The 22,500-nt window shown below is 45.9% G+C and overlaps 1 protein-coding gene across 2 annotated transcripts in view; it reads left to right on the top strand.

Annotated features, from left to right (window-relative positions):
* LOC109868911 (rho GTPase-activating protein 39) overlaps positions 1-22,500 on the top strand; it is a 152,232-nt gene that overhangs the window by 64,245 nt on the left and 65,487 nt on the right. For both annotated transcript variants that reach the window (XM_031803599.1, XM_031803601.1), the window contains exon 2: positions 6,557-6,997. In XM_031803599.1, the coding sequence (XP_031659459.1) occupies positions 6,557-6,997 (441 nt within the window). The remainder of the gene's footprint in view (positions 1-6,556; positions 6,998-22,500) is intronic.

Here is a 22,500-nt window from a genome sequence, read left to right as displayed (position 1 = left end):
CTGTGGGGTGGATACCACTAGGGAGTTGGGGTGAGAGGACAGGGAGTCAGTCAGCTACTATGCTAGCTGTGGGGGGGATACCACTAGGGAGTTGGGGTGAGAGGACAGGGAGTCAGTCAGCTACTATGCTAGCTGTGGGTGACATGCGGACAAAGACAGTCTTTCACAGACAGGGAAGCCAGAGGACTGAGTGGTAAGAGACCAGCGTTTCTCCTTCTCTTTCTCAGTCAGGTAGGGGTCTGGGCAGTGCGTGACAGTGCTATGTGTGGTACTAGGGTGGGGTTAATGTACAGTATTAGCTCTCTACCACTGAGGGGCTGAGCCACCAGGTGGACCACAGATTTACTTCTGAGGAGATTTCTGATTCAGGTTTGATCGCAGTAGGAGTGTTTCTTCTTCAGTTATTTAACCTTCATTTAACTAGGCAAGTCAGTTAAGAACAAATTCTTATTTACAATGACAGCCTACCCCAGCCAAACCCGGACACTGGGCCAATTGTGCGCCACCCTGATTGCTGCCGCCTTATGGGACTCCCAATCACAGCCAGTTGTGATACAGCCTGGAATCGAACCAGGGTTTGTAATGATGCCTCTAGAACTGAGATGGAGTGCCTTAGACCGCTGCACCACTCGGGAGCCCAAACACATAAACAAACACACACGTGCCCCAAACATGCCTGTCCTGGTCAACTGGTCATGTGATATGGGGCCTGTGGTCACCCTGGGTGTCTGACAGAAACAGAGGTGACTGCTGAGAGGCACCAGTGTCCCCTGTGAGGAGTGGAGGGAACGAGACTGTACCAAAGCCCCAGAGAGAGGGAGACTCCCCTTTAGTCGATAGCGGAGATTGGAGAGTGGGTAGAGAGGAAGGAGAATGACTGACCACACACACACACACACACACTCCTTCACAGCAACACTCTGGATCAGAACTGTCATTGTAGCTGGAGGCGAGACTCTTGGATTTGGGACAGGTAGGTGTGAATTATGAGACACGTCGAACAAGGTTTTGGACAGGTTGTATAGAGACGAGAGGATTCTTCCTAGAAAGACACAAGTCAAAACGGGAACAGGACATACAGTACCTCAGGACTGCAGTGCTTTCTTAGCGTTCTGTGGGCCATCCAGAAGTAGGAATCCTCCGATAGTGTGTTGAAGTGTGTAAGTCAGTGTGACCTGATAGTCTGAACATGAACACTACGATAGTATTGTAGCTTCCATTTCAGAGACCATATCATGTTGTTTGGGGAGGAAACTCAGGACAGTTGGAGAAAGTGCTGTTGTGTAAAAAAAAATTGGTGGATTTTATGTCTAAGAATAATTAGTAGAACGTGATAGGGAGTTATTACACCTTTTCATATAAAACTAAGTGTGTCTTTGTGAGCTTTTAACATTTCCAAGAGGTCTTAGCAGAGTGGTAGGTGATCATCCAGTTGTTCCCTTTGTGAGTCTTGTTTTCTTTACTGACAGGTTTTAACGTGTGTGTGTGTGTGTCTGGGTGGAAATCTCCTTAGTATGTAGTTGGGTGTGAACTGTTGGGTGTGTAGTTGGGTGTGAACTGTGTAGGTACACTGCCTACTGTGATTAACAGTGTGTTTAGAGCTACCATGCCAGCACGGTTGATTCTGTACGGTTGATTCTGTACGGTTGATTCTGTACGGTTGATTCTGTACGGTTGATTCTGCACGGTTGGTTCTGTACGGTTGATTCTGCACGGTTGGTTCTGTACGGTTGATTCTGCACGGTTGGTTCTGTACGGTTGATTCTGCACGGTTGGTTCTGTACGGTTGATTCTGTACGGTTGATTCTGTACGGTTGATTCTGCACAGTTGATTCTGCTCTAGGCCTTCGGGAGAATGGGTGACCTAGACAGCATCTATGTTTGTTTTATTTTGTGCTGACGTAGATGTGGGTATGTAGCTATGATTGTATTCCTCTCTCTGCCTCTCTCTCTCTCTCTCTCTCTCTCTCTCTCTCTCTCTCTCTCTCTCTCTTCTCTGTCTCTCTTTCTCTCTCTCTCTCTCTTTCTTTCTCTCTCTCTCTCTCTCTCTCTCTCTCTCTCTCTCTCTCTCTCTCTCTGCCTCTTTCTCTCTCTCTCTCTCTCTGCCTCTCTTTCTCTTGCCTCTCTCTCTGTCTCTCTCTCTCTGCCTCTCTCTGCCTCTCTCTCTCTCTCTCTCTGCCTCTATCTCTCTCTCTGTCTCTGCCTCTCTGTCTCTGTCTCTCTCTCTCTCTCTGCCTCTCTCTCTCTCTGCCTCTGGCTCTCTCTGCCTCTCTCTGCCTCTCTCTCTCTCTCTCTCTGCCTCTATCTCTCTCTCTGTCTCTGCCTCTCTCTTTCTGTCTCTCTCTGTCTCTGTCTCTCTCGCTCTCCTTGCCTCTCTCTGTCTCTGCCTCTCTTTCTGTCTCTGTCTCTCTTTCTGTCTCTGTCTCTCTCTCTGCCTCTCTCTGTCTCTCTCTCTCTGTCTCTGCCTCTGTCTCTCTCTCTCTCTCTCTCTCTCTCTCTCTGCCTCTTTCTCTCTCTCTCTCTCTCTCTGTCTCTCTCTCTCTCTCTCTGCCTCTCTTTCTCTGCCTCTCTCTCTCTCTCTCTCTGCCTCTCTCTCTGTCTCTGTCTCTCTCTCTCTGCCTCTCTCTGCCTCTCTCTCTCTCTCTCTCTCTCTGCCTCTGCCTCTCTTTCTGTCTCTGTCTCTCTTTCTGTCTCTGTCTCTCTCTCTGTCTCTCTCTGTCTCTGCCTCTGTCTCTCTCTCTGCCTCTGGCTCTCTCTGCCTCTCTCTCTCTCTCTCTCTCTCTCTCTCTCTCTACCTCTATCTCTCTCTCTGTCTCTGCCTCTCTCTTTCTGTCTCTCTCTGTCTCTGTCTCTCTCGCTCTCCTTGCCTCTCTCTCTCTCTGTCTCTGCCTCTCTTTCTGTCTCTGTCTCTCTTTCTGTCTCTGTCTCTCTCTCTGTCTCTCTCTGTCTCTGCCTCTCTTTCTGTCTCTGTCTCTCTTTCTGTCTCTGTCTCTCTCTCTGTCTCTCTCTGTCTCTGCCTCTCTCTGTCTCTCTGTCTCTGCCTCTGTCTCTCTCTCTCTTTCTGTCTCTCTCTGCCACTGTCTCTCTCTCTGACTCTGCCTCTCTCTGTCTCTCTCTGTCTCTGCCTCTCCCTGTCTCTCTCTCTCTCTCTGCCTCTCTCTTTCTGTCTCTCTCTGTCTCTGCCTCTGTCTCTCTCTCTATCTCTCTCTCTTGGTAATGTGTAAATAGTTGTAGTACAAATAGTAGAGGAAGACACATAAACAGATATATATATTTACAATGTTGTTTGTTCCCAACTGGTTGCCCTGTTCTCATGGCAACGAGTCACAAATCTGGCTGCTGTCTAATTTGTTTTCAAATTCTTTGTAGGTCTGTGTAATCTGTGAAAAATATGTGTCTCTAATACGGTCTTACATTTGACAGTTTCCAACTCATTTTTTGGGGCAGTACATAGCTGTAGTTAGGTGTGTACTGGTGGCGGAGAAGTCAGGCGCAGGAGAGCGCCTTTAATATCCATAAACCACCGTCAACAGAACAATACAATAAACGGGTCAAACAAAACCCGGTAAATACCAGCATACCGTGAATAAGCACTACAAGAAACAATTACCGACCAGGACATGAGGAGGGGGGGGGGGGGGGGGGGCAGAGGGTTAAATACACAATATGAAATTGATGGAATTGGAACCAGGTGTGATGGAAGACAAAACCAATGGAAAATGAAAAGTGGATCAGCGATGGCTAAAAGGTCGGTGACTTCAACCGCGGAACGTCGCCCGAAAAAGGAGAGGGAACAACTTCAGCGGAAGTCGTGACAATAGCCTGTCTTCTCTTGAGGGCCAGTTCTGCCTATGGCAGCTTTTCTCAATAGCAAGGCTATGCTCACTGAATCTGTACATAGTCAAGGATCTTCTTAATTTGGGGTCAGTCACAGTGGTCAGGTATTCTGCCACTCTGTACTGTCTTGTTTAGGGCCAGATAACATTCCAGTTTGTTCTGTTTTTTTGTTGTTGATTCTTTCTAGTGTGTCTATTGGTTAGAGCCTGTAAGTAAGCATTTCACTGTAAGGTCTACACCTGTTGTATTCGGCGCACGTGACAAATAAACTTTGATTTTAAATAGTTATATTTTTGTTTTCTCATGATTTGGTTGGGTCTAATTGTGTTGCTGTCCACGGGCTCTGTGGGGTCAGTTTGTGTTTGTGAACAGAGCCCCAGAACCAGCTCGCTCTCTCTCGCCTGGCTCCTTTGTTTGGCCTCTCCTTGAGTAGAGCTGGGCCCAGAGAGAACCCCCTAGTGGGCAACAACCTCAGCTCCCCCTGCCTCTGTCCACTGGCCCTCCTTCTCCACTTACTTTAATCCCTCAGCCAACTGCGGATGTAATCTATGTTTAATCCGGGGTCACTTTTCCTGTCTCTTTTGTCCGTGCTAGCGTAACTGATCAAAACTATTAGTCATCATCAGTGATTTTCCAGTAAAAAAGAGGGGGAAAAAAACCTATTTTCTGTCATTCATTCTGTCATTCTGTCTGTCAGTCATTCTGTCTGTCATTCATTCTGTCATTCTGTCTGTCATTCATTCTGTCATTCTGTCTGTCATTCATTCTGTCATTCTGTCTGTCATTCATTCTGTCATTCTGTCTGTCATTCATTCTGTCATTCTGTCTGTCATTCTGTCTGTCATTCATTCTGTCATTCATTCTGTCATTCTGTCTGTCATTATGTCTGTCATTCATTCTGTCATTCTGTCTGTTATTCTGTCTGTCATTCATTCTGTCATTCTGTCTGTCATTCATTCTGTCATTCTGTCTGTCATTCATTCTGTCATTCTGTCTGTCATTCATTCTGTCATTCTGTCTGTCATTCTGTCTGTCATTCATTCTGTCATTCTGTCTGTCATTCTGTCTGTCATTCATTCTGTCATTCATTCTGTCATTCTGTCTGTCATTCTGTCTGTCATTCATTCTGTCATTCTGTCTGTCATTCATTCTGTCATTCTGTCTGTCATTCATTCTGTCATTCTGTCTGTCATTCATTCTGTCATTCTGTCTGTCATTCATTCTGTCATTTTGTCTGTCATTCTGTCTGTCATTCTGTCTGTCATTCATTCTGTCATTATGTCTGTCATTCATTCTGTCATTATGTCTGTCATTCATTCTGTCATTCATTCTGTCATTCTGTCTGTCATTCATTCTGTCATTCTGTCTGTCATTCATTCTGTCATTCTGTCTGTCGTTCATTCTGTCATTCTGTCTGTCATTCTGTCTGTCATTCATTCTGTCATTCTGTCTTTCATTCATTCTGTCATTCTGTCTGTCATTCATTCTGTCATTCTGTCTGTCATTCATTATGTCATTCTGTCTGTCATTCATTCTGTCATTCTGTCTGTCATTCATTCTGTCATTCTGTCTGTCATTCATTCTGTCATTATGTCTGTCATTCATTCTGTCATTCATTCTGTCATTCTGTCTGTCATTCATTCTGTCATTCATTCTGTCTATCTGTCTGTCATTCATTCTGTCATTCTGTCTGTCATTCATTCTGTCATTCTGTCTGTCATTCATTCTGTCATTCTGTCTGTCATTCATTCTGTCATTCATTCTGTCATTTTGTCTGTCATTCATTCTGTCATTCTCTCTGTCATTCATTCTGTCATTCTGTCTGTCATTCATTCTGTCATTCTGTCTGTCATTCATTCTGTCATTCTGTCTGTCATTCATTCTGTCATTCTGTCTGTCATTCATTCTGTCATTCTGTCTGTCATTCATTCTGTCATTCTGTCTGTCATTCATTCTGTCATTCTGTCTGTCATTCTGTCTGTCATTCATTCTGTCATTATGTCTGTCATTCATTCTGTCATTCATTCTGTCATTCATTCTGTCATTCATTCTGTCATTCTGTCTGTCATTCATTCTGTCATTATGTCTGTCATTCATTCTGTCATTATGTCTGTCATTCATTCTGTCATTCTGTCTGTCATTCATTCTGTCATTCTGTCTGTCATTCATTCTGTCATTCTGTCTGTCATTCATTCTGTCATTCATTCTGTCATTCTGTCTGCCATTCATTCTGTCATTCTGTCTGTCATTCATTCTGTCATTCTGTCTGTCATTCATTCTGTCATTCTGTCTGTCATTCATTCTGTCATTCTGTCTGTCATTCATTCTGTCATTCTGTCTGTCATTCATTCTGTCATTCTGTCTGTCATTCATTCTGTCATTCATTATGTCATTCTGTCTGTCATTCATTCTGTCATTCTGTCTGTCATTCTGTCTGTCATTCATTCTGTCATTCTGTCTGTCATTCATTCTGTCATTCATTCTGTCATTCTGTCTGTCATTCTGTCTGTCATTCATTCTGTCATTCTGTCTGTCATTCATTCTGTCATTCTGTCTGTCATTCATTCTGTCATTCTGTCTGTCATTCTGTCTGTCATTCATTCTGTCATTCTGTCTGTCATTCATTCTGTCATTCTGTCTGTCATTCATTCTGTCATTCAAGTAAAGTCTTCCAGATCTTGACTACATTTCCCATGTCCCCCCTCTCTCCTCTCTCTAGCTGTGACTGGGTGGAGATCTTGGAGCCACGCTCGCAGGAGCGCATGTACGTGAACCTGGCCTCGGGGGAGTGTGGTTGGGAGTCCCCCCCAGGTGCCGCCGTGCGCCAGTCCGATGGCAGCCAGTGGTGGGAGCTGTTTGACAGCCACAACAAACGCTTCTACTACTACAACAGTGCCAGTCAGCAGACGGTGTGGCACCGGCCTCAGGCCTGCGACATCGTGCCCCTGGCCCAGCTACAGGCCATGAAGAGGAGCTCTGAGACGGGTCTGAGGGGCCCCATCAAGCCCCAGAGAGGGGGAGGAGGAGGGGAGGGCCGCCGCGCAGCCCTACCTAACCAGGCCTACCCTATGCCCCCCGCCCAGGACCCTGACAGCAGCGGGAGGTCCACCCCCTCTAAGGGGCTCTGTGACAGCCTGGAGAACAGTAACAACACCCCCAGGTAACCTTTCTGCCAAAACATACACCATAAAGATATTATTTACTAGCCCGACTTAAACCTAATTACAGTATAAACTCTTGTGTAGTTGAGGGATTCCTCCTATAAGCTACTCTGCTGTTGCTTCCAGGAAGGCTGACGCTGCAGCTGGATGGAACCCAGTGTCAGTCAGCTGGGTCTGCAGGCTTATTCCCTCGTTCATCTACAGATGCATTTACTGTGGGTTAACCCAAGCCAAATGGACCTGTCACTTCACATGCTGCCTGGCTAGAGCCAGCACCAATCCGCCCTGTCATGACAGCCTTATCTACTCTATATCACTTACATGAGATGGCCCTCCTTCCTCCTCCAGTTAAATATTGTGTGGGCGACTCTCCCAGGTGTTGTGTCAGCATCATTTAAACAGAGAGAGAGACAGAGAACGTAGAAAGAGATGTATGGGGGAGGTGACGGGGATAATGTTGAATTAAATGTCCAGACGAGATAAAGACTGAGAAGAGCTAGTCAACGGATAGAGTCAGAGGCAAGACAGAGAGAAGAAGTTTGAGATGAACCAAAACAGAGAGAAGAAGTTTGAGATTAACCAAGACAGAGAAGAAATTTGAGTAACCAAGACAGAGAGAAGAAGTTTGAGATTAACCAAGACAAAGAGAAGAAATTTGAGATTATCCAAGACAGAGAGAAGAAGTTTGAGATGAACCAAAACAGAGAGAAGAAGTTTGAGATTAACCAAGACAGAGAGAAGAAGTTTGAGATTAACCAAGACAAAGAGAAGAAATTTGAGATTATCCAAGACAGAGAGAAGAAGTTTGAGATTAACCAAAACAGAGAGAAGAAGTTTGAGATTAACCAAGACAGAGAGAAGAAGTTTGAGATAAACCAGGACAGAGAAGGACGGATGGTCAGGGAGATGGATGATGTCCTCAGTATTTTGGAGGTCTGTCGTTGTTGGATAGCAGGTAGCCTAGCGGTTAAGAGCGTTTTGCTAACAACCGAAAGGTCACTAGTTCAAAATTCCCTAGCTGACTAGGTGAAAATTCTGTCTATGTACCTTTGAGCAAGGAACTTAACCCTGATTGGTCCTTTAAGACACTCGGGTCTCCTGGGTCTCGGGTCTCCTGGTCTCCTGAGTGGCCCCAGCGGTCTAAGGCACTGCATCTCAGTGCAAGAGGCGTCACTGCAGTGTTTGAATCCAGGCTGGATCACAACCGGCCGTGATTGGGAGTCCCATAGGGCGGTGCACAATTGGCCCCACATTGTTCGGGTTTGGCCGGGGTAGGCCGTCATTGTAAATAAGAATTTGTTCTTAACTGACTTGCCTAGTTAAATAAAGGTTACAAGCTAACTTGGTGTAAACACTAACAGTTTCTAACTTTTGAGCACAGGCAGCTGTTTGGTTATCTGACAACCAGGCAGCTGTTTGGTTATCTGACAACCAGGCAGCTGTTTGGCTATATGACAACCAGGCAGCTGTTTGGCTATATGACAACCAGGCAGCTGTTTGGCTATATGACAACCAGGCAGCTGTTTGGCTATATGACAACCAGGCAGCTGTTTGGCTATATGACAACCAGGCAGCTCTTTGGCTATATGACAACCAGGCAGCTGTTTGGCTATATGACAACCAGGCAGCTGTTTGGCTATATGACAACCAGGCAGCTGTTTGGCTATATGACAACCAGGCAGCTGTTTGGCTATATGACAACCAGGCAGCTGTTTGGCTATATGACAACCAGGCAGCTGTTTGGCTATATGACAACCAGGCAGCTGTTTGGCTATATGACAACCAGGCAGCTGTTTGGCTATATGACAACCAGGCAGCTGTTTGGCTATATGACAACCAGGCAGCTGTTTGGTTATCTGACAACCAGGCAGCTGTTTGGCTATATGACAACCAGGCAGCTGTTTGGTTATCTGACAACCAGGCAGCTGTTTGGCTATATGACAACCAGGCAGCTGTTTGGCTATATGACAACCAGGCAGCTGTTTGGCTATATGACAACCAGGCAGCTGTTTGGCTATATGACAACCAGGCAGCTGTTTGGCTATATGACAACCAGGCAGCTGTTTGGCTATATGACAACCAGGCAGCTGTTTGGCTATATGACAACCAGGCAGCTGTTTGGTTATCTGACAACCAGGCAGCTGTTTGGCTATATGACAACCAGGCAGCTGTTTGGCTATATGACAACCAGGCAGCTGTTTGGCTATATGACAACCAGGCAGCTGTTTGGTTATCTGACAACCAGGCAGCTGTTTGGCTATATGACAACCAGGCAGCTGTTTGGCTATATGACAACCAGGCAGCTGTTTGGCTATATGACAACCAGGCAGCTGTTGGTTATCTGACAACCAGGCAGCTGTTTGGCTATATGACAACCAGGCAGCTGTTGGTTATCTGACAACCAGGCAGCTGTTTGGCTATATGACAACCAGGCAGCTGTTTGGTTATCTGACAACCAGGCAGCTGTTTGGCTATATGACAACCAGGCTAGCTTGGAGATAACTTAGTAATGAACAGAGTGAAGAGCACGTACTACTAAAAAACATTTAGTACACTTTAAGCAGTGACATTTGTAAGAACAGTAGGATCACTTTGCTTGTTGTATAATTCCTTCTCACATCTACTCGTACTCTTCCTCTCACCGTTTCCCTTCGCCTGTGGACTTCAATTGCACAAACACAACAGTTGTCTGTGACCAGGTGAAAAAACCTTTCCAAGCCAAACCTTCATAGCATAACCGCTACAGACAGCCTACATCGTTGTCACTATATTAGTTAACGTCATAGTCAACATAGCTACTAGAACTAACGCGTTGGTAAACAGTACAGTGTACAATCAGCAGTTTAGCATTTACACCGGCAGGCCCCAGGTGGCAATAAACTAATACAACCAAAAGCTTACCTTGACTTGGGAGAGTTCCAGTGTTAGTTAGCCATAGTCAGTTAGCTAACATAGTATCCCTCTCTGTTGGATAGCCATAGTCAGTTAGCTAACATAGCATCCCTCTCTGTTAGTTAGCCATAGTCAGTTAGCTAACATAGCATCCTTCTCTGTTAGTTAGCCATAGTCAGTTAGCTAACATAGCATCCCTCTCTGTTGGATAGCCATAGTCAGTTAGCTAACATAGCATCCCTCTCTGTTTGAGCCCGGTGTTTGAGTAGACTAAACTAGCTAGCGGAACTTGCTAGCTAAGTAAGTGAAATTGAAAGTTTAAAAAAACTAAATGTAGCTAGCTCTCTCTGTCTCTTTGTCTCTTGCTTCTCCTTCATCTTTGAAGAAATTAAGTTGTTCAAAACTGTTCAACTATTGTCTTTCTCTTTGAGTCAACTACACGCCACATGTTATGCACTGCAGTGCTAGCTAGCTGTAGCTAATGCTTTTGTTTTTAACTAGAGGACGACCTCCGGAAGTTGTCATAATTACTGTGTAAGTCTATGGAATGGGTTGAGAACCATGAGCCTCCTAGGTTTTGTATTGAAGTCAATGTACCACAAGGACGAGGATGGAAACTAGCTGTCCTCCTGCTACACCATGGTGCTACCCCTGAGAATGCTGTTGAGGCTACTGTAGACCTTCATTGCAAAAATTAATAAATAATTTGGTGACGTGAATATATTTAAGTATAGATTTATCTAAAAGATAATCACTTTTTTAATGTTTCACAATTTGTGGATTGTCCTCCCCTTCCTCCTCTGAGGAGTCTCCACTGACTGTAACCCTCCAACACAACACACACAGCCCACTGTCAGACAGGAAGGAGATATGCTCCAATCATGAGGGGAATTACTTTATATTTCCTTTTTTACCTCCTTACTCCCTATTCAGACAGGAAATGCCCTGCTGTATTTCATACAGGACCCGTATGAGACTTGTTATATCAAACAACTCTGGTCACTAGTGCACTGCCTGGCACATGGCCAAATACGCTACTTGCAATCGCTTCATATTTTGCCAACATGGCTGTTTTAGTTCCTCCAACATATCCAACCCTTTGACACATACTCCCAGGCATAAGAACACACACACACACACCCACACACACCTGTCAGTGTTAGAGTGAGGGTCCGGTAATGAGTTGTAGTGGTTGTTTAGAGACGTTCCTCGTCCTCCAACTGAATAGTTCCACACTTAGTCCAGTACAATAGGAGCAGTACCCATACAAGGACAGCAGCAGAGGGACCCAGCCTCTCTCTCTCTTTCTCTCTCTCTCTCTCTCTCTCTCTCTCTCTCTCTCTCTCTCTCTCTCTCTCAGGAATGGCTCAGAGAAAGATCCTGAGAGGTCTGAATCCCTATCAGTGACCTCAGAATAAGCCCTCACTGCTCAGCCTCTTACAGTATTCATCCATTGTTCCAGACAAGCCTCTGTAAAGCCCCTGCCTCAGTGTGTGTGCGTGCGTGCGTGTTTGCATGTGCATAAACACTCACACATACACCCATATGTGTATGGAATTGAGTCAGAACCAATTCCACTCACACACACAGACACACAGACACACACACACACACACACACACACACACACACACACACACACACACACACACACTCCTTGACTCCCACTCTGAAACATTACAGTTAGTAGTTCCCTGTCCAAAATTGTAATCAGTAACGTAATTTTTGGATTACCCAAACATTTACCTAATCTGATTATTAAGAACAAATTCTAATTTACAATGACGGCCTACCCCAGCCAAACCCTAACCCGGACAACGCTGGGCCAATTGTGCTCCACCCTATGGAACTACCAATCATGGCCAGTTGTGATACAGCCTGCAATCGAACCAGGGTCTGTAGTGACGCCTCAAGCACTGAGATGCAGTAATCCTAACCTTATCAAATCAAATCAAATTGTATTTGTCACATACACATGGTTAGCCACACTGCTAACCTTAATGCCTAATCCTAACCTTAAATAACCATAACCTTAACCACACTGCTAACCCTAATGCCTAATCCCAACCTTAAATAACCATAACCTTAACCACACTGCTAACCCTAATGCCTAATCCCAACCTTAAATAACCATAACCTTAACCACACTGCTAACCCTAATGCCTAATCCCAACCATAAATAACCATAACCTTAACCACACTGCTAACCCTAATGCCTAATCCCAACCTTAAATAACCATAACCTTAACCACACTGCTAACCCTAATGCCTAATCCCAACCTTAAATAACCATAACCTTAACCACACTGCTAACCCTAATGCCTAATCCCAACCTTAAATGAAGACTAAAAAGCTCATTTTTGTGTTCATACAATTTTACAATATAGTTAATTTTGACTTTGCAGATGGCCCATATAGCGTAAATCAGTCAGTTCTGCCTCAAGGACAAGACACGTCCCAATAAACTTCGACCTGCTTAAAGGAAAGATTCACCCATTTTGAATGTTATAATGTTTTTGTGCTTCTCTGAGCGATGTTCTATCGATTCCCAGGGTCATTTACAGTTTTCATGTCTCTCTCTCTCTCTCACTCTTTCTCTCTCTCTCTACCTCTACCTCTACCTCTGTTAACTCAGTACAGCCAGGACCCTACATCTACCCCTACTCATCCCTTCCTCACAACTCACACCATATGACCAGGGTCGGCTAGGTTATTTTCTAAATGTCATCTGTTACAGTTACTAGTTACATGTTCAAAATTGTCATCAGTAACATAACTTTTGGATTACCCAAACTCAGTAACGTAATCTGATTACATTCAGTTACTTTTAGGTTACTTTCCCCTGAAGAGAAGACAAAATGTATGTTATCAATTGAATGACATCTATTGCAGGATAAATCAATATTGAAGTTTACATAGCTGGCCATATATGGATGTGTTCATTATGTAGGCTTCTTCTAACCCATGTTTCTCTACTACAGATAATAATACAATTAGGATATATTTTACATTAAAAAAACAGTCTGTCAGACTTTCAGTCATTCCAATTAATTTAGTACCCCTTCATCTTCAAAAATTGGACCTGAAAATGTTTTATTTTTTTATTTCACCTTTATTTAACCAGGTAGGCCAGTTGAGAACACCTTTATTTAACCAGGTAGGCCAGTTGAGAACACCTTTATTTAACCAGGTAGGCCAGTTGAGAACACCTTTATTTAACCAGGTAGGCTAGTTGAGAACACCTTTATTTAACCCGGTAGGCTAGTTGAGAACAAGTTCTCATTTACAACTGCGACCTGGCCAAGATAAAGCAAAGCAGTGTGACACAGGCAACAACACAGAGTTACACATGGAATAAACAATAAACAAGCCAATAACACAATAAACAAGTCAATGACACAGTAGAAAACAAATAAAGTCTATATACAGTGTGTGCAAAAGGCATGAGGAGGTAGGCAATAAATAGGCCATAGGAGCAAATAATTACAATTTAGCAGATTAACACTGGAGTGATAAATGATAGGATGATGATGTGCAAGTAGAGATACTGGTGTGCAAAAGAGCAGAAAAGTAAATAAAAACAATATGGGGATGAGGTAGGTAGATTGGGTGGCCTATTTACAGATGGACTATGTACAGCTGCAGCGACCGGTTAGCTGCTAAGATAGCTGATGTTTAAAGTTGGTGAGGAAAATAAAAGTCTCCAGCTTCAGCGATTTTGCAATTCGTTCCAGTCACTGGCAGCAGAGAACTGGAAGGAAAGGCGGCCACATTAGGTGTTGGCTTTGGGGATGATCAGTGAGATATACCTGCTGGAACGTGTGCTACGGGTGGGTGTTGTTATCGTGACCAGTGAACTGAGATAAAGGCGGAGCTTTACCTAGCATAGACTTATAGATGACCTGGAGCCAGTGGGTCTGACGACGAATATGTAGCGAGGGCCAGCTGACTAGAGCATACAGGTCGCAGTGGTGGGTGGTATAAGGTGATTTGGTAACAAAATGGATGGCACTGTGATAGACTGCATCCAGTTTACTGCGTAGTCTATTGGAAGCTATTTTGTAGATGACATCACCGAAGTCGAGGATCGGTAGGATAATAAGTTTGGCGGCGTGAGTGAAGGAGGCTTGGATTGGAGATGTTTAATATCAGTCTGGAAGGAGAGTTTACAGTCTAGCCAGACACCGAGGTATTTATAGTTGTCCACATATTCTAGGTTAGAACCATCCAGGGTGATGATGCTAGTCGGGCAGGCGGGTGCGGGCAGTGAATGGTTGAAAAGCATGCATTTGGTTTTACTAGCGTTTAAGAGCAATTGGAGTCCACGGAAGGAGTGTTGTATGGCATTGAAGCTCGTTTGGAGGTCAGTTAGCACAGTTGCCAAAGAAGGACCAGAAGTATACAGAATGGTGTTGTCTGCGTAGAGGTGGATCAGGGAATCCCCCGCAGCAAGAGCGACATCATTGATATATACAGAGAAAAGAGTCGGCCTGAGAATTGAACCCTGTAGTACCCCCATAGAGACTGCCATAGGTCCAGACAACAGGCCCTCTAATTTGACACACGTGAACTCTGCCTGCAAAGTAGTTGGTGAACCAGGCAAGGGAGTCATTAGAGCAACCAAGGCTATTGAGTCTGCCGATAAGAATACGGTGATTGACAGAGCCTTGGCCTCGAAAGCCTTGACCAGGTCGATGAAGACGGCTGCACAGTACTGTCTTTTATCGATGGCGGTTATGGTATCGTTTAGTACCTTGAGCGTGGCTGAGGTGCACCTGTGACCGGCATGGAAACCGGATTGCACAGCGGAGAAGGTATGGTGGAATTTGAAATGGACAGTGATCTGTTTATTAACTTGGCTTTCGAAGACTTTAGAGAGGTAGGGCAGGATAGATATAGGTCTATAGCAGTTTGGGTCTAGAGTGTCACCCCCTTTGAAGAGGGGGATGACCGTGGCAGCTTTCCGATCTTTAGGGATCTTGGACGATACGAAAGAGAGGTTGAACAGGCTGGTAATATGGGTTGCAACTTTGGCGGCGGATAGTTTTAGAAAGAGAGGGTCCAGATTGTCTAGCCCAGCTGATTTCTATGGGTCCAGTTTTTGCAGCTCTTTCAGAACATCTACTATCTGGATTTGGGTGAAGGAGAAGCTAGGGGGGGGGGGGGGTGGCATGGCCAGCCATAGAGAAATGCTTATTGAAATTTTCAATTTATCGGTGGTGTTACCTAGCCTCAGTGCAGTGGGCAGCTGGGAAGAGGTACTCTTGTTCTCCATGGACTTCACAGTGTCCCAAAACTTTTTGAAATTCGATGCTATTGCAGTCTGCTACAGGTTGTTTTTGTGCTGGTCAAGGGCAGTCAGGTCTGGAGTGAACCAAGGGCTATATCTGTTCTTAGTTCTGCATTTTTTGAACAGGGCATGCTTATCTAAGATGGTGAGGAAATTACTTTTAAAGAACGACCAGGCATCCTCAACTGACGGGATGAGGTCAATATCCTTCCAGGATACCCAGGCCAGGTCGATTAGAAAGGCCTGCTCATAGAAGTGTTTTAGGGAGCGTTTGATAGTGATGAGGGGTGATCGTTTGACCGCGGACCCATAGCGGATACAGTCAATGAGGCAGTGATTGCTGAGATCCTGATTGAAAACAGCAGAGGTGTATTTGGAGGGCAAGTTGGTCAGGATAATGTCTATGAGGGTGCCCATGTTTACAGATTTAGGGTTGTACCTTGTGGGTTCCTTGATGATTTGTGTGAGATTGAGGGCATCTAGCTTAGATTGTAGGACTGCTGGGGTGCTAAGCATATCCCAGTTTAGGTCACCTCACAGAACGAACTCTGAAGCTAGATGGGGGGCAATCAATTCACATATGGTTTCCAGGGCACAGCTGGGAGCGGAGGGGGGCCGATAACAGGTGGCAACAGTGAGAGACGTATTTCTGGAGAGATTCATTCTTAAAATTAGAAGTTCAAACTGTTTGGGTATAGACCTGGAAAGTATGACAGAACTTTGCAGGCTATCTCTGCAATTGATTGCAACTCCTCCCCCTTTGGCAGTTCTATCTTGACGGAAAATGTTGTAGTTGGGTATGGAAATCTCCACATTTTTGGTGGCCTTCCTAAGCCAGGATTCAGACATGGCAAGGACATCAGGGTTGGCGGAGTGTGCTAAAGCAGTGAGTAAAACAAACTTAGGGAGGAGGCTTCTGATGTTAACATGCATGAAACCATGAAATATACCTGAGCATAACTCAAAAATGAAGGACTAATTAGCCTGCTCTGCTGTTTATGATTTACTTGTAATGGAGAACTGGTTGGACTTGTTGCTTTGTGTTGAAAAGAAATGCTCCTCTAAGGAATGGCAAGCTTTGAGCACTATAGAAAAGTGCTATTTTTAATGTGAAAAATGCCATATGCTGCATTTGCTATGGACCTGTTTAAAAATATAAAATAATTGTTAATAGTAATTTGCAGTTGTTTAAGTATATCAAGGTGTGCAAGTTCGAGCATGTGTCCATTAGGACTATGGACATTTTTATATCAGCACGAATTAGCAGTAAAAGCCCCTCTGGTGGTCTTCTTAAATTCAACATAGGCTGGGATTTACACTATGCAGCTGTTGCAAGAGAGCATTTTTCACTGGCTGTCCACTGGAGGTATATTCATTATGCCGATTCTGTTGCAAAGCATTTCTTAAATAGAAGCAAACGGAACAAAACGGGGCAGGACCTACCGGAATTTTGTCCAATAGAAACGATTGTTTTTCTCTGTTTGCTTCCGTTTGGTTTCCATAATGAATAAACCCCTGTCGCAAAAACGATGATTGATAGTCAGCTTAAACTTCTTTAATTTATCCATTATTGGGTTCACATATACATTTGTGAACAGCCATCCACAACAACCACAATCTGGAAGGCGTAAATAGCAAAGTGAGAGAGCAGCTGTGTGATTCACATCAATGCACTATGCAACCTATAATAGGCCTAAGTGATATTGATATTGCCTGTATGCTACACCACTGCTGTCGTCCTTTTTTAACGAGGCAAGTCAGTTAAGAACAAATTCAAATTTGACAAAGACAGCTTACCCTCGGCCGAACCCTCCCCTAACCCAGACGATGCCGGTCGAACCCTCCCCTAACCCGGACGATGCTGGCCGAACCCTCCCCTAACCCGGACGATGCTGGCCGAACCCTCCCCTAACCCGGACGATGCTGGCCGAACCCTCCCCTAACCCGGACGATGCTGGCCGAACCCTCCCCTAACCCGGACGATGCTGGTCGAACTCTCCCCTAACCCGGACGATGCCGGTCGAACCCTCCCCTAACCCGGACGATGCTGGGCCAATTGTGAGTCACCCTGTGGGACTCCCAATCACAGTGATAAAGCCAGCGATCGAACCAGGGTCTGTAGTGACACGTCTAGCACTGAGATGCAGTGCCTTAGACCGCTGCACCACTCGGTAATTTACCTCCAAGCATTTATTGAAGTTGGCTAATATTTGGATGCGGTCAGCAGTCGCACCATTGGAAGACATAGCTTGGACTGTAGCCAACAACAGTCTCCCACTGGGCACACACTGCAGTCACACCATTGGAAGACATAGCTTGGAGTGTAGCCAACAACAGTCTCCCACTGGGCACACACTGCAGTCGCACCATTGGAAGACATAGCTTGGAGTGTAGCCAACAACAGTCTCCCACTGGGCACACACTGCAGTCACACCATTGGAAGACATAGCTTGGACTATAGCCAACAACAGTCTCCCACTGGGCACACACTGCAGTCGCACCATTGGAAGACATAGCTTGGAGTGTAGCCAACAACAGTCTCCCACTGGGCACACACTGCAGTCGCACCATTGGAAGACATAGCTTGGACTGTAGCCAACAACAGTCTCCCACTGGGCACACACTGCAGTCGCACCATTGGAAGACATAGCTTGGAGTGTAGCCAACAACAGTCTCCCACTGGGCACACACTGCAGTCGCACCATTGGAAGACATAGCTTGGACTGTAGCCAACAACAGTCTCCCACTGGGCACACACTGCAGTCGCACCATTGGAAGACATAGCTTGAAGTATAGCCAACAACAGTCTCCCACTGGGCACACACTGCAGTCACACCATTGGAAGACATAGCTTGGACTGTAGCCAACAACAGTCTCCCACTGGGCACACACTGCAGTCACACCATTGGAAGACATAGCTTGGACTGTAGCCAACAACAGTCTCCCACTGGGCACACACTGCAGTCACACCATTGGAAGACATAGCTTTGACTGTAGCCAACAACAGCCAACAACAGTCTCCCACTGGGCACACACTGCACACACATCATTTCAATGGAATTACATTGTACCAACGTGGAATAGACGTTGAATTGATGTCTGTACGTGTCCTCTGACTTGTGGTTAGACTCGCTCAGCCGGAAAACACATTTTAACTTCTACCTTCTTTTCAACGCTGATTTGAATATCATTGAGAAAACAGAAAGGTGTCAAGTAATTGTTTTCGCAAACATCCTTTCTGAATTTAAAAGTAATCCGAGAAGTAATCATTGTGTTTTTCTAAAACATCTGCAATATGATTACAATATTTTTGCTGGTAATGTAACGGATTACAATTGAATGTGTGTTGTGTCCATTACACCAAGGTCTATTTCCCGAAATACCCACATGCCTGCTTTTCCCATCAGTCTGGATGGAGTGGTAGGAAAGCCCCTCAACCCACATGCCTGCTTTTCCCATCAGTCTGGATGGAGTGGTAGGAAAGCCCCTCAACCCACATGCCTGCTTTTCCCATCAGTCTGGATGGAGTGGTAGCAAAGCCCCTCAACCCACATGCCTGCTTTTCCCATCAGTCTGGATGGAGTGGTAGGAAAGCCCCTCAACCCACATGCCTGCTTTTCCCATCAGTCTGGATGGAGTGGTAGGAAAGCCCCTCAACCCACATGCCTGCTTTTCCCATCAGTCTGGATGGAGTGGTAGCAAAGCCCCTCAACCCACATGTCTGCTTTTCCCATCAGACTGGATGGAGTGGTAGGAAAGCCCCTCAACCCACATGCCTTCTTTTCCCATCAGTCTGGATGGAGTGGTAGGAAAGCCCCTCAACCCACATGCCTGCTTTTCCCATCAGTCTGGATGGAGTGGTAGGAAAGCCCCTCAACCCACATGCCTTCTTTTCCCATCAGTCTGGATGGAGTGGTAGGAAAGCCCTCAACCCACATGCCTGCTTTTCCCATCAGTCTGGATGGAGTGGTAGGAAAGCCCTCAACCCACATGCCTGCTTTTCCCATCAGTCTGGATGGAGTGGTAGGAAAGCCCCTCAACCCACATGCCTGCTTTTCCCATCAGACTGGATGGAGTGGTAGGAAAGCCCCTCAACCCACATGCCTGCTTTTCCCATCAGACTGGATGGAGTGGTAGGAAAGCCCCTCAACCCACATGCCTGCTTTTCCCATAAGTCTGGATGGAGTGGTAGGAAAGCCCCTCAACCCACATGCTTTGCTTACTTCCACTCAGTGGAAGCTGCTGAGAACGGCTCATAATAATGGCTGGAATGGAGTGGAATGGATGGAATGGAGTGGAATGGAGTAGAATGGATGGAATGGAGTAGAATGGATGGAATGGAGTGGAATGGAGTAGAATGGATGGAATGGAGTAGAATGGAGTGGAATGGATGGAATGGAGTGGAATGGATGGAATGGAGTGGAATGGATGGAATGGAGTGGAATGGATGGAATGGAGTGGACGGAATGGTATCAAACCCATAAAAACCATGTTTTTGATTCCATTCCATTGACTCCATTCCAGCCATTATTATGATCCGTTCTCTCCCCAGTAGCCTCCACTGCAAGTTCTACTTACATGCTCACATCCACTTCAGGGTTAGAGATGCTGTGACAGAGCCACAGAGCTCTCTGTCCATACCTGTCCAAGAAGCACTTGAAAGATGTCTGTCTTCTGAGTACTCTGTTTTGTTTGAGACATTTGAGACAAATTCCCCAGTCTCAGGACAGTTTCAGTCGTCCCTTAAAGCTCGAATCCTTAGTTGCTACATCCATTGATTCTTGAAGAATGCAGACCCATCCTTCTGCAGGCCCATCCTTCTGCAGGCCCATCCTTCTGCAGGCCCATCCTTCTGCAGGCCCATCCATCTGCAGGCCCATCCTTCTGCAGACCCATCCTTCTGCAGGCCCATCCTTCTGCAGGCCCATCCTTCTGCAGGCCCATTCTTCTGCAGGCCAATCCTTCTGCAGGCCCATCCTTCTGCAGGCCCATCCATCTGCAGGCCCATCCTTCTGCAGACCCATCCTTCTGCAGGCCCATCCTTCTGCAGGCCCATCCTTCTGCAGGCCCATCCTTCTGCAGGCCAATCCTTCTGCAGGCCCATCCTTCTGCAGGCCCATCCTTCTGCAGGCCAATCCTTCTGCAGGCCCATCCATCTGCAGGCCCATCCTTCTGCAGGCCAATCCATCTGCAGGCCCATCCTTCTGCAGGCCCATCCTTCTGCAGGCCCATCCTTCTGCAGACCCATCCTTCTGCAGAAGCTTCCTTCTGCAGGCCAATCCTTCTGCAGGCCCATCCATCTGCAGGCCCATCCTTCTGCAGGCCCATCCATCTGCAGGCCCATCCTTCTGCAGGCCCATCCTTCTGCAGACCCATCCTTCTGCAGACCCATCCTTCTGCAGGCCCATCCTTCTGCAGGCCCATCCTTCTGCAGGCCAATCCTTCTGCAGGCCCATCCTTTTGCAGGCCCATCCTTCTGCAGGCCAATCCTTCTGCAGGCCCATCCATCTGCAGGCCCATCCTTCTGCAGGCCAATCCATCTGCAGGCCCATCCTTCTGCAGGCCCATCCTTCTGCAGGCCCATCCTTCTGCAGACCCATCCTTCTGCAGGCCCATCCTTCTGCAGGCCCATCCATCTGCAGGCCCATCCTTCTGCAGGCCCCTCCTTCATCTTTTTACCAAAACAGAAGCGGTGTGAACACTTTACTATTGTTTCAATTAAGGATTCTAGCTGTAAAGATAAAGATACTGTAATCCTCTACGTGGGAAAACATGGCCAGGCCCAGCTGTGTCCTGTCTATTCCCTGGTGCTGGTCTAGGGTATCAGTGTGGACTGTGTCCTGTCTATTCCCTGGTTCTGGTCTAGGGTATCAGTGTGGAGTGTGTCCTGTCTATTCCCTGGTTCTGGTCTAGGGTATCAGTGTGGACTGTGTCCTGTCTATTCCCTGGTTCTGGTCTAGGGTATCAGTGTGGAGTGTGTCCTGTCTATTCCCTGGTTCTGGTCTAGGGTATCAGTGTGGACTGTGTCCTGTCTATTCCCTGGTTCTGGTCTAGGGTATCAGTGTGGACTGTGTCCTGTCTATTCCCTGGTTCTGGTCTAGGGTATCAGTGTGGACTGTGTCCTGTCTATTCCCTGGTTCTGGTCTAGGGTATCAGTGTGGACTGTGTCCTGTCTATTCCCTGGTTCTGGTCTAGGGTATCAGTGTGGACTGTGTCCTGTCTATTCCCTGGTTCTGGTCTAGGGTATCAGTGTGGAGTGTATCAGCAGTAGTGTGGACTGTGTCCTGTTCTCTCCCCTGGTCCAGGGTATCAGCAGTAGTGTGGACTGTGTCCTGTTCTCTCCCCTGGTCCAGGGTATCAGCAGTAGTGTGGACTGTGTCCTGTTCTCTCCTCTGGTCCAGGGTATCAGCAGTAGTGTGGACTATGCCCTGCCGATCCCCTGTTCCAATGTATCAGTGTGGACTGAGTAGTGTGTTAGTAATTGATTTACCTCTTATCTGATAGCATGGAACCTTCCCCAGCTGTTTAGTAGGAAGGGGAATACCTATCTCAGCCTCCCTGGGTAAACACCATGGCACTCAGATCACTGTCAATTTCTCTCTCTCTCTCTCTCTCTCTCTCTCTCTCTCTCTCTCTCTCTCTCTCTCTCTCTCTCTCTCTCTCTCTCTCTCTCTCACTCACTCACTCACTCACTCAATTACATTTAAGGGTGTCACGCCCTGACCAGAGAGAGCCTTTTTATTCTCTATTTTGGTTAGGTCTGGGTGTGACTAGGGTGGGTAATCTAGGTTGTTTTATTTCTATGTTGGCCTGGTATGGTTCCTAATCAGAGGCAGCTGTTTAGCGTTGTCTCTGATTGGGGATCATATTTAGGCAGCCATTTCCCCCCTGTATTTTTGTGTAGTTGCCTGTGAGTTCCATCACTCCATCACTTCACGTGTCGTTGGCTCTTTATTGTTTTCTTTTGTGCGGTTCACTTCTAATAAAATGTCGAACCGATTTCACGCTGCGCTTTGGTCCGAATGTTATTACGACGATCGTGACAAAGGGGCTTTATTGGCATAGGGGAACATATGTTAACGTTGCCAAAGCAAGTGAAGTAGATAACATACCAACGTGAATTAAACAATAAAAAATGAACTGTAAACATTACACTTACAAAAGTTCCAAAATAATAAAAGACATTTCAATGTCATATATTTCTAGTATCATGTGGTTGAAAATAAACAATAAAAAAAAAAAAACATAATATAGAATTGTAAAACCTTCACTTATATCTCTCTCTCTCTCCCCTCTCCTCATTCTCTCCTCCTCTCTCTC

Source organism: Oncorhynchus kisutch, linkage group LG24 (assembly GCF_002021735.2).
Source record: "Oncorhynchus kisutch isolate 150728-3 linkage group LG24, Okis_V2, whole genome shotgun sequence".
NCBI lineage: Eukaryota > Metazoa > Chordata > Actinopteri > Salmoniformes > Salmonidae > Oncorhynchus > Oncorhynchus kisutch.
This window is presented reverse-complemented; position numbering and strand designations above follow the sequence as displayed.